Source organism: Chanos chanos, chromosome 4 (assembly GCF_902362185.1).
Source record: "Chanos chanos chromosome 4, fChaCha1.1, whole genome shotgun sequence".
Classification (NCBI taxonomy): Eukaryota; Metazoa; Chordata; class Actinopteri; order Gonorynchiformes; family Chanidae; genus Chanos; species Chanos chanos.
In genome coordinates, this window is record NC_044498.1 from 441,562 (window position 1) to 454,732 (window position 13,171).

The 13,171-nt window shown below is 42.7% G+C and overlaps 1 protein-coding gene across 1 annotated transcript; it reads left to right on the forward strand.

Annotated features, from left to right (window-relative positions):
• Positions 1-101: 101 nt before the first annotated feature.
• On the forward strand, positions 102-10,549 carry LOC115809969 (dimethylaniline monooxygenase [N-oxide-forming] 2). The gene is made up of 9 exons (XM_030771860.1): positions 102-753; positions 2,377-2,517; positions 3,168-3,356; positions 3,581-3,740; positions 4,153-4,295; positions 5,717-5,916; positions 8,979-9,334; positions 9,499-9,571; positions 9,874-10,549. Exons 2-9 carry the CDS (start codon positions 2,386-2,388, stop codon positions 10,244-10,246), a joined length of 1,626 nt encoding a protein of 541 aa, XP_030627720.1. The 5' UTR covers positions 102-753; positions 2,377-2,385; the 3' UTR covers positions 10,247-10,549.
• The last annotated feature ends 2,622 nt before the right edge of the window (positions 10,550-13,171 follow it).

Here is a 13,171-nt window from a genome sequence, read left to right on the forward strand (position 1 = left end):
AAGAAAGGGTTAATACTGGCCAAGATTGCTACGGGTTTACGCCCACTTAGTTCCATGAGCTGTTTCCACAAGCAGCTAGATCAACTCCTGCTCCGACTCAACTCTCACTTTTCTCTTTCTACTCTGCAAACCTCTCTCAGACTACTCTACACTACAGGAAAAGGAAAGAGAGATTTTACTCTCTCAAACTACACTACACTACAGGAAAAGGAAAGAGAGGTTTTACTCTGTCAAACTACTCTACGCTACAGGAAAAGGAAAGAGAGATTTTACTCTCTCAAACTACACTACGCCACAGGAAAAGGAAAGAGAGATTTTACTCTCTCAAACTACTCTACGCCACAGGAAAAGGAAAGAGAGATTTTACTCCTTCTCTCTTGCATTTCAAAAAACTCAGGGAGTTTGGGAATTTAAGTCAGAAATGTAAATTAATGATAATAGTTCTTAATGATATATTGTGATCTGTGATATACTGTGAAACTTGCTGTGATTTGTGGATATAGTGTGATATACTGTGACCCTGTGACTTATTGTGATTTGTGGATATAGTGTGATATACTGTGACCCTGTGACTTATTGTGATTTGTGGATATAGTGTTACTTGCTGTGATATTTGTCAGTACATAGGCCTGTATGTTTTGCATTTTTAGACCTCTTTTATTGTGATTTCAACATATGCATGTCTCATACAGACAGGAGAACAAGATTGCGTCACACAAGGACCACAGTGCCACATAAAACAAATAACGCACAGTAAGTAAATAAATAAATAAAGGTAGTAGGAATTTACTACTGTATACAGTATACAACAGAATACACTACAATACACTACACTACAATACAGTACAGTACAGTACACAAGGTACCAAACAGTATACAAAATATACAAAAACCCTGTACGTACATACTGGACAGCAAATGCCACTGCACACATTAAAAATTATTTTCACAAACCTAGACATAACAAGCACACCTGACACAGACAGTGAGTTACTAGCGGCAAATAGTTGTGCAGGTAGGAGAGTTGTTTGGAGTGACAGTGCACGTTATTGTGCAAAAGGAAGAGGGTCAGAAAGTCATTGTGTGGAAGTACTGAGTGTTCAGGCGGTTGAAGAACCTCACAGCTTGAGGAAAGAAACTGTTGCATAGTCTGGTGGAGGCAGCACGGATGCTCCAGGACCTCCTGCCAGAGGGTAAGAGGGTGAAGTGTGGGTGGGGTCCTTCACGATGCTGAGGGCCTTCTGGGTGCACCATGTGTCATAGATTATAATTTAAGATTAGAATGAGAAGTCTGTCCCATCCTCTTCAGATTCAACATTGCACAACGTTGGACAGTATTGAGAGCTTAACACCAGTTATTCAGCTAAGAATATTACACCATCAAAAACCATAAAGCAAACCTTGAGGTGCTTCTCAGTCTTCTGCAACCCCCCCCCCCCACCCCCGGCCCAGCTAAAACTGAACTCTACTGTCTAACTAATCTAACACTCAGCTATGCTCCAGGTAACTGTCTACCTAATCTAACACTCAGCTATGCTCCAGGTAACTGTCTAACTAATCTAACACTCAGCTATGCTCCAGGTAACTGTCTACCTAATCTAACACTCAGCTATGCTCCAGGTAACTGTCTAACTAATCTAATGTTCAGATATGCTCCAGGTAACTGTCTAACTAATCTAATGTTCAGTTATGCTCCAGGTAACTGTCTAACTAATCTAATGTTCAGTTATGCTCCAGGTAACTGTCTACCTAATCTAACACTCAGCTATGCTCCAGGTAACTGTCTACCTAATCTAACACTCAGCTATGCTCCAGGTAACTGTCTAACTAATCTAATGTTCAGTTATGCTCCAGGTAACTGTCTAACTAATCTAACACTCAGCTATGCTCCAGGTAACTGTCTAACTAATCTAACACTCAGCTATGCTCCAGGTAACTGTCTAACTAATCTAATTTTACTAAGTTTACTGTTACTCTGTGTCATAAATATTGGACAGTTATACTTTTTTTCAGGTTAATTGTTACACTTGTGTCTTATTGTTGTTCATTTTCAGATGAAATTAGAGAATATGTTCATTGTACAAAAAAACTGTGTGCAGCCATTTTGTAGTAGCTGGAAACAATGGTAAAATTCATGAGAGTGCATGAGAGTTTAATCTATGACAGTATTATGAACATCCATTAACAATCTTCCGTTATGTGTTAATGCAGTTTGTTGGATGTGTCAATTTATTGCTACCACACAAAGACGTGCCGTATACATTTACTGCATCTTATTCCACCATACACATATACTGTGACTGTGCCCGACAGGCAGAACTAAGATGATGTCATCCTGACTGTGTAGCCTGAATTAACGTAGCCCTGTCCTCACAGACACCCAGCATGGTGAAGCGTGTGGCAGTGATCGGTGCAGGGAGTTCGGGTCTGGCCTGTATTAAGTGCTGTGTGGACGAGGGCCTGGAGCCTGTGTGCTTTGAGAGCAGTGATGACATCGGGGGACTGTGGAGGTTTAAGGTGAGGACATTAGAGCCATGAGACGGTTTGGACCTGAAGCTGAAAACTCTTTTCACAGCTTCTCTCAGGAAAGTTCCGCCCTCTACACCTCATTCTGAACAAACACGAGGAAGTTGGCGTTCAGTTATGGAGGGTCCATGAAAAATTCAGACGAATTGTTGCAGTGGGAAGGGTCCTGAAGGGGTAGAGAGCAATAATTTACCTTAAAAAGTCATTAATGAGGTCGTTAATGAGGTTGTTAATGAGGTCACTAATGAGGTCGTTAATGAGGTCACTAATGAGGTCACTAATGAGGTCACTAATGAGGTCGTTAATGAGGTCACTAATGAGGTCACTAATGAGGTCGTTAATGAGGCCGTTAATGAGGTCGTTAATGAGGCCGTTAATGAGGTCGTTAATGAGGTCGTTAATGAGGTCACTAATGAGGTCATTAATGAGGTCATCAATGCTTCTAATGAGGTCATTAAAGTTAAAGTTATTTTTATATATTTGGGATTTACACTAGGACTTTCAGAATTATATCTATTTATTTAGGCTTTATGTTTAGGTTATTGCCTGTCACCCCTCCCCAAAGAGAGGGGGGGGTTCTGTGGGCATCTTTACAGAGGACTGTAGTGCAGATCTGCCAGTAATGTCCCTCCTGTTCACAGAGAACACCAGACGTGGGCCTTGGTAGCATTTATCACTCACTCATCACGAACACGTCTAAGGAGATGATGTGCTTCAGTGATTTCCCTATGCCAGAACATTTCCCCAACTACATGCATAACTCTCACACGCTCCAGTACCTCCGCCTGTATGCCCAGCACTTTGACCTCCTCAAACACATTCGTTTCCAGGTAAACAATTCACAAGCTTTCTTTAAACTTAAAGAATTTGACCTGCTGGGGGTTTTTTTGAAGCAGTTGGAGCAGTAAAGTCTTCGTATAATAGGCATTGTTATGTATAATAGGCATTATTATGAAGTAGCATGTTTGAGATCTTGAGACTGACTCAGGATCTTGACCACTGTTTTTGCATATGTGTGCATACGGATGTGTGTGTGTGTGTGTGTGTGTTTCAGACCACAGTGCGTAGTGTAAGGCAGAGGCCAGACTTTCCTGTCTCTGGGCAGTGGGATGTGTTGACTGAAGACAGACGTGGGGAGAAGGAGAGACAGGTCTTTGATGGAGTGCTTGTGTGCTCAGGGCAGTACACACACCCCCTCCTCCCTGACTTTCCAGGTTCAACATTCACCATGTCTTCATCTTCAAAGAGTTCGAGTTACAAATGCACCCCCCCCCCCCCCCCCACACACACACACACACACACACACACACACGCACACACACAGTTGTATTTATCCATTAATGTCTCCACAGACTAGTTAACCTAACCCTGACCCTTCACCCTAACCCTTAACCCTGACATTCTGACGATCTCCATTTGTAAATAAGAGCCCTACTTTCTGATAAGCAAGGACTAGCAAAATATTCTAACTTCAAGTTTTGTATTGTTTTGTTTTTTTTTTTCATATATTCCTGTTCTCACAAATGTAGAAAAAACAAGCACAAACACAGATTGGATCAGTTTTAAAAAAAAAAAAACCCTTAAGTTAGATTAATATTTTTTGACAGATGGAATCTTCTGTTCTAGGCATAGACACATTCCCAGGACCATACTTACATAGTTGGGAATATAAGGACCCCGATGTTTTCCTGGGAAAGCGAGTATTGGTCATTGGGATAGGAAACTCTGGAGGAGACATTGCTGTGGAGGCCAGCAGAGTTGCTGAGAAGGTGAGGATTAAGAAACGTTCGTGAGGATTAATATTAAAGTGAATATTATTGTTAAAATTAATACTAAATGATTAGTAGTCAGTGCCTCTTCATAGTTTTGACTCACAGTTGCAGTGTTTATTTTAGGTCTGTGCCTAAACACTCACTAATACTCAAAACACTCACCATTGCTCATCAATTTAAACACCAGCTACACACCAGTTTAAAACCAGCTACGCACCAGGCTAACCCCCAGCTACACACCAGTTTAACCACTAACAACACACCAGTTTAACCACCAGCTACACACCAGTTTAACCACCAACTAAACACCAATACAAATATCAACAACAAACCAATTTAAATATCAACACACCAATTTAACCATCAACAACACACCAGTTTAACCACCAACTACACACCAGTTTAACCATCAACAACACACCAGTTTAACCACCAACTACACACCAGTTCAACCACCAACTACACACCAGTTTAACCACCAACAACACACCAGTTTAACCACCAACAACACACCAGTTTAACCACCAACTACACACCAGTTTAACCTCCAACAACACACCAGTTTAACCACCAACTACACACCAATACAAATATCAACAACAAACCAATTTAAATATCAACACACCAGTTTAACCACCAACAACACACCAGTTTATCCACTAACAACACACCAGTTTAACCACCAACTACACACCAGTTTAACCACCAACAACACACCAGTTTAACCACTAACAACACACCAGTTTAACCACCAACTACACACCAGTTTAACCACCAACAACACACCAGTTTAACCACCAACTACACACCAATACAAATATCAACAACAAACCAATTTAAATATCAACACACCAGTTTAACCACCAACAACACACCAGTTTAACCACCAACTACACACCAATACAAATATCAACAACAAACCAATTTAAATATCAACACACCAGTTTAACCACCAACAACACACCAGTTTATCCACTAACAACACACCAGTTTAACCACTAACAACACACCAGTTTAACCACCAACTACACACCAGTTTAACCACCAACTACACACCGGTTTAACCACCAACAACACACCAGTTTATCCACTAACAACACACCAAGGTAAATACCAGTGTAACTAATCAGTTGCGTCTGACTGATTGTGTGAGTGTCAGGCTGAAGATGTTCATCAGGTCCCTAAACTGTTCTCCAGATCCAGATCTCTTAACCCAGTCACAACCCTGCACTAATGCACCTAATCTGGTCGACTCATAATGAGCTCACTGGTTGTGTCTGTGAGGTCTCAGGACTGGGTTATGGGTGAGGTTTTGAGGGCTGAGTTTTATCTGTCCTTCTCCCATGTACGGCACCTCGGATGTCTGTGAAAATGGCTTCAGGAAACATCTGACGTTGGAGCGACTGCCTGTTTTCCAGACTTTCTTGAGCACAAAAAAAGGGTCATGGGTGGTTGGCCGTATGTCCAGCAGTGGCCTCCCTCTGGACATGGTGATGATCCGACGCTGCCGCAGCCTGCTGCCCAAACTGCTGCCAGCGCCTGTGCTCAACTGGCTCGGCGAGCGCGGTCTCAATCACAGATACGATCATAGACTTTACGGTTTACAGCCCAGCCACAGGTAAGATAACAGGACATAATACTCTACATCTCTTTCAGACACTGCCTTGTCCTGCCCTGGTTAATCTGCTGTTTCACATTTCACTGTGTCTGCAGCTATGCAGTAGACAAACACTGACACAAGGAAACAAGTAAAGAACAGATTTCAAAACTCATGAAGTTCATGAGCAGGGATTCAGTGATTTATGAACAAGTGTGAATCAAGTGTGAATCAAGTGTGAATCAAGTGTTGCAAGTTTTAGGTTTCAAGTTTTATTGTCATTTACTAGATAACAATGTGGACATCATTATCAGTAATGAAATTCTTGGGCTCGGGGCCAGCTCAACTTGCACAATGTAGTAGTAGATAATAATAAAAGGACAATAAGGTAAATATAAAGGTAATATAAGGAGATATATAAAAAATGAATATATATGTACATGTGCAATAAATAGATGGAGGAAAGAAATGTAGCAATATAAAAATATAAGATATAAGAGTATAGGCGTATAAGAATGTGCAGTGGGTGAACAGTCCTGAGTGAACCAATTTTAAAGTGCATGAGCAGCAGCATAGACAGTTGTGGTGTACACAGTAGTGAATTGGGTAGATGGACAGCATAGACAGTAGTGGTGTACACAGTAGTGAATTGGGTAGATGAACAGCATAGACAGTAGTGGTGTACACAGTAGTGAATTGGGTAGATGGACAGCATAGACAGTAGTGGTGTACACAGTAGTGAATTGGGTAGATGAACAGCATAGACAGTAGTGGTGTACACAGTAGTGAATTGGGTAGATGAACAGCATAGACAGTAGTGGTGTACACAGTAGTGAATTGGGTAGATGAACAGCATAGACAGTAGTGGTGTACACAGTAGTGGATTGGGTAGATGAACAGCATAGACAGTAGTGGTGTACACAGTAGTGAATTGGGTAGATGAACAGCATAGACAGTTGTGGTGTACACAGTAGTGGATTGGGTAGATGAACAGCATAGACAGTTGTGGTGAACACAGTAGTGAATTGGGTAGATGAACAGCATAGACAGTAGTGGTGTACACAGTAGTGAATTGGGTAGATGAACAGCATAGACAGTAGTGGTGTACACAGTAGTGAATTGGGTAGATGAACAGCATAGACAGTAGTGGTGTACACAGTAGTGAATTGGGTAGATGGACAGCATAGACAGTAGTGGTGTACACAGTAGTGAATTGGGTAGATGAACAGCATAGACAGTAGTGGTGTACACAGTAGTGAATTGGGTAGATGAACAGCATAGACAGTAGTGGTGTACACAGTAGTGAATTGGGTAGATGGACAGCATAGACAGTAGTGGTGTACACAGTAGTGAATTGGGTAGATGAACAGCATAGACAGTAGTGGTGTACACAGTAGTGGATTGGGTAGATGGACAGCATAGACAGTAGTGGTGTACACAGTAGTGAATTGGGTAGATGGACAGCATAGACAGTAGTGGTGTACACAGTAGTGAATTGGGTAGATGAACAGCATAGACAGTAGTGGTGTACACAGTAGTGAATTGGGTAGATGAACAGCATAGACAGTTGTGGTGAACACAGTAGTGAATTGGGTAGATGGACAGCATAGACAGTAGTGGTGTACACAGTAGTGAATTGGGTAGATGAACAGCATAGACAGTAGTGGTGTACACAGTAGTGAATTGGGTAGATGAACAGCATAGACAGTAGTGGTGTACACAGTAGTGGATTGGGTAGATGAACAGCATAGACAGTAGTGGTGTACACAGTAGTGAATTGGGTAGATGAACAGCATAGACAGTAGTGGTGTACACAGTAGTGAATTGGGTAGATGAACAGCATAGACAGTTGTGGTGTACACAGTAGTGAATTGGGTAGATGAACAGCATAGACAGTAGTGGTGTACACAGTAGTGAATTGGGTAGATGAACAGCATAGACAGTTGTGGTGAACACAGTAGTGAATTGGGTAGATGAACAGCATAGACAGTAGTGGTGTACACAGTAGTGGATTGGGTAGATGGACAGCATAGACAGTAGTGGTGTACACAGTAGTGAATTGGGTAGATGGACAGCATAGACAGTAGTGGTGTACACAGTAGTGAATTGGGTAGATGAACAGCATAGACAGTAGTGGTGTACACAGTAGTGAATTGGGTAGATGAACAGCATAGACAGTTGTGGTGAACACAGTAGTGAATTGGGTAGATGGACAGCATAGACAGTAGTGGTGTACACAGTAGTGAATTGGGTAGATGAACAGCATAGACAGTAGTGGTGTACACAGTAGTGAATTGGGTAGATGAACAGCATAGACAGTAGTGGTGTACACAGTAGTGGATTGGGTAGATGAACAGCATAGACAGTAGTGGTGTACACAGTAGTGAATTGGGTAGATGAACAGCATAGACAGTAGTGGTGTACACAGTAGTGAATTGGGTAGATGAACAGCATAGACAGTTGTGGTGTACACAGTAGTGAATTGGGTAGATGAACAGCATAGACAGTAGTGGTGTACACAGTAGTGAATTGGGTAGATGAACAGCATAGACAGTTGTGGTGAACACAGTAGTGAATTGGGTAGATGAACAGCATAGACAGTAGTGGTGTACACAGTAGTGAATTGGGTAGATGAACAGCATAGACAGTTGTGGTGAACACAGTAGTGAATTGGGTAGATGGACAGCATAGACAGTAGTGGTGTACACAGTAGTGAATTGGGTAGATGGACAGCATAGACAGTTGTGGTGTACACAGTAGTGAATTGGGTAGATGGACAGTGCAATATTGAGTGGGTATGCAGTGCAATGTAATGTAGACAGTTATCAGTCTGAGGGTCTGAGGGTCCAAGCAGTGTGAGCATGTGTAGTGCCAGTGGTTCAGGAGTCTGACTGCTTGGGGGAAAAAGCTGTCTCTGAACCTGCTGGTACGGGTCCAGATGCTCCTGGACCGTTTGCCAGATGGCAGGAGTGTGAACAGTCTGTGGCTGGGATGGCTGGGGTCAGCGAGGATCCCAGTGTGAATCCAGCGTGGATGTTTATAAAACTCCTTTTTATTTTTCACTTACCCTCTCGCAAAATCAGGCTCCTGGACAAACGGCCTTTGATCAACGATGATTTGCCTTTTCGCATCCTGCTGGGAGCCCTGCTGGTGAAGCCCAACGTGCGAGAGTTCCGGGGCTCAGCTGTCCTGTTTGATGATGGCACGGTTGAGGAAGGAATTGATGTTGCGGTTTTCTGTACAGGCTATGAAACAAAGTTCCCATTCCTTTGCCCTTCCCTGACTTCAGGCCCTGATGGGGAATTGACGCTGTACAGACATATGATTCCACCCTCTCTAGAGCGCCCCACGTTGGCTGTTGTGGGAGTTATCCAGACTAAAGGGCCAATCATGCCAGTAGCAGAAATGCAGGCTCGCTGGGCTACCAGAGTCATTAAAGGTAAATCCACAAACAGAACATGACATAACACATACTTAAAATAAAGTAGTTCTCTTTTTCTGCTGTCCTTACTGATGTATGGATTATTAAAACCAAGGGGACTGCTGGCTGAAACTCAGGTTTCGTCTTTTCACTCTCATGTTACTTGCTTTCTGTTTTCCAAGGTCTTAACCAGCTTCCGTCAGAGGCCAAAATGCACGAGTTCATTGAGAGAGAAAGGAAAGCAAACATGGAGAGGTAGGTGGGACCCTGGGCCCGCAGTAAGAGAGTGGAGGTTAAAATCGTACCAATCCCACAAATGTGCTTCACCGCGCCCTGGGGGCTTCGGCCCAACAGATAAAAGCTTATTACACTGAGCCTTGCGAACTCAACAGTATAAGGAGTCATTTTTACTAAGCTCTTTTCCAGATTTCTGTTAAGCTTCATTCATGTCCATTATGTCTATTAATGCTGTCTGGTTTTTTTGTCTCAGTTACGCTGTGTCTTACGTAAGACGTCCCCCAGAGGCAATCACGCTTTTCTCTCCCATTTCCTTCCAGCTACCCCTCTCCCAAGCTGGCTGCCGTCCAAGTCCATTACATTCCCTACCTCGATGCCCTGGCAAGGGAGGTGGGTGTGCTTCCAAACTTCTTGTGGCTGCTCTTGTGTGACCCCAGACTGGGCATTAGGGTGTTCTTTGGTCCCTGCACCCCATACCAGTTTCGACTACGTGGGCCGGGACGGTGGGAGGGAGCACGACAGGCCATCCTCACCCAATGGGATCGTGTTTCTCATCCAATGAGGACACGTCTTGTCCCAGAGTCCAAATCGTCTACCTTGTCCTGCTGGTCGCATCTGTCAGGAATGGTTGTGGTGATTCTGGCTGTCATAGCAACAAAGAGATGGCTTTCATGGCATCTGCTGACGCCATGAACATTTTCACTGGGCTATACCGACTTTATGGACAATTGTAGGCCTGCCTGAAACTCATAGTTTAACTCTGACAACAGTGGTTTACTAAAGACTAGTCTTATTTTGTCACTTATCATTACCACCTCAAATGTAAAATATTTCTCTCACCAGTGTGAGAATCATGACTGATGCACACATTTAGTCTACACTGAATGTAATCTTCATAACCTTTCTTAAGAGGTATGTCTGTTTAGATCCTGTATATTCTGTTTTTAACATTAAATCACTCACCATTAAACAGTTCTACTTTTTGAAAAAAACACATAGTAATGGTCTCTGTTCAGGGCTGAGTGTATATTTACCATCTGAATCACAGGTTGGGCTACCTCACCCCAGCCAAGGGCTCTTTCCCACTCTCATTCTCACTCACATTCTGTTACGTCAGAAATCCTGAAGTAGCAGCTTAAAGAGCCTGACTCAGTCCTCTTCTCAGACCATTAGTTTAGCACTTGGTTTAGCCCTCTGATGTGCCAGGTTGAATAGCCTTTCATTGGACCTGGTGGATATAAAACGGCAGCGGTGGTCGGTGGCGAGGCCTGCGGGCACAGAGGCACTACGCCAACGCAGCACATGCATCACACAACCGTTTGTCAGACAAAAAAAGGAATACGGGACTGATCTGGATCATTCCAATGCATTTAGCGTTTTCCGTCTGGACCCAGGCCTCCCCGTGTGATGTGTGTTTTTCGGACTGAGAGCAGGTGTGTCCAGAAAAGAGATGTTGGTCTACAGTAGATTTCATCCCTCACTGTAATATCCCAAAGACAAAGACGCCACTCTCAGGTCCTCCACAGTCTCTGCTCTTCAGTCTGCCAGGAACATATCCACTTCCTGGTCATGGTTTCCAGATACAGACAAGAGCTATAATGTGTTTTTGGTTGTAAACAGTCGTTTTGTGTGTGTGTGTGTGTGTGTCTGTGTGTGTGTCTGTGTCTGTGTCTATGTGTGTGTGTGTGTGTGTCTGTGTGTGTGTGTGTGTGTGTGTGTGTGTGTGTGTGTGTTCATTGGACGATGTCTTTGTCGTCTGTGTGAAGATTCATTTATCTTGAATGAGTGGGTATAGACTGACCTACTTTGAAACATGACCTGCGTAAGGATTATTACGTAATGAGACTGATAACGAGAATGGCAAAATGTGCAGTCATGCTTATGTAGGCCAGACTCTAGTTAAAGGTCAGGCTTTAACTAGACTTCAGTTACTTTAGTTAGATGTTAAAGGTCACCAGTTCGATCCCCTGGACCAGCAGGAAAAATGTGGGCGGGGGTGTGTTCATGTCCCCATGGATGGTTTCACCATGGCGATGAATATGGCAGTGTGCCCTTGAGTATGGCACTTCAGGTTCATGGTCCATGCTGAGGTGCAGTGACTACCTACCCTGAGAAACAGTTTCATCCCACTGTGTATATAGCTGGGATGACAACAAAGAGAATTTCATTTCACTATTCTTTATTCATTAGATGCGTTTGACCAAACAGACTAGCAAAAGAAAATAAATAATATTTACATTAATATTTATTCCATTAGCAGTATCTTTTATCCAAAGCGACCTCAAAAACAAGCAGAATACAAACCAAGTATGTAGACTGTTGCATAAGCGTCTTCACTAACTTCAACATTAGACCAGAAACAAATGCCAGAAATGTTTCAGAAAAGTAAGTGAGTGAGTGGACTACAGACAGATACAAGTGGGTCAATAGTCCCCATGACATAAGGTATCATGTACCTCAGGCATCAAGTATCACAAAACTGAGCGTTAAACAGAACCAGTCACAGACAGAAGGAAATCTACATCATAACAGTCAGCGCACACAGGGCGGTATAAGCATCAGTGTGTATTTACAGCATTTATAAGGAAGTACCATGAAATGTACCTCCTTATAAATACTAACATAGAAAAATGTGATATAAGCAGAATGTTTTTGATTTTCTGATCATTTCAGTGTGTTCTCAGGAACTGAACTTCATACAATTAAAGTTTATATTTTCAAACATTTCGCCCTATGAGCGCTGGGATAGGCTCCAGCACCCCCTGCGACCCTAATCAGCAGTGATGGAATGTAACGAAGTACAAGTACTTCGTTACTGTACTTAAGTACATTTTTCATGTATCTGTACTTTACTTAAGTAGGTTTAGTTGTGAGTACTTTTGACTTTTACTCCACTACATTTTATAGCAAGTATCTATACTTTCTACTCCACTACATTTCTACAATGCGTTGCGTTACACGTTACAGTCACATTGCGGTTTGTTGTTTGTTTGTTAGTTTTAAAGTAATCAATGGCGAGAGGGGAATTGGTCCACTGAACCAATCAAAGCGGGCAGGTAATGTTAGACCCTCCTTCAACAAGAGCGGGGGCGTGCCCGCGGCAGCAGCACTAACCGGTGATAAAACACCCACAATGGATTCGAGAGAGGCCACCACGGAGATTCAGCCATTAGACATGCGCCACCCATGGCCTTATTTAAAAGAGTTGTTTGAGATAACCGGTTCTAAAAATGATTCATGGAGATCCCGTTGCCATCTTTGTCTCCCTCGAAAACACGAGATTCTAGCTTTCAAAAATTCGCTATCAAATTTGAAGAAACATATTGGGGTAAATTAGGTTGCTTAACGCTACCTGACTTTTGCATGTTAAATTAATTTAGGTTAGTGAAGTCTTATGTAACCTTAGCTAGCCTCTTGTTCAAATGCACCACTAGCAACAAGTAAACAAGATTAAATTATTATAATCTAGCCTTAACTGGCAAGTAACACATGCATGTTGCTAACGCAATGTAGTCTTGGTCGTGAGTGTTTGTTTGGATGCTAGAGCCCGGGAACAGCGGTGGTTATGTTGCTTGTGTGGCTAGGGGCTCTTTAGCCGTGTGCTCCTTCAGAGTTAAG

Coding starts and splice junctions, on each gene's coding strand:
- LOC115809969 (XM_030771860.1), top strand. CDS start 2,386: ATGGTGAAGCGTGTGGCAGTGATCGGTGCAGGGAGTTCGGGTCTGGCC. Junction 5,917..8,978: donor GGTTTACAGCCCAGCCACAG/GTAAGATAACAG, acceptor TCGCAAAATCAG/GCTCCTGGACAAACGGCCTT. Junction 9,335..9,498: donor GGCTACCAGAGTCATTAAAG/GTAAATCCACAA, acceptor CTGTTTTCCAAG/GTCTTAACCAGCTTCCGTCA.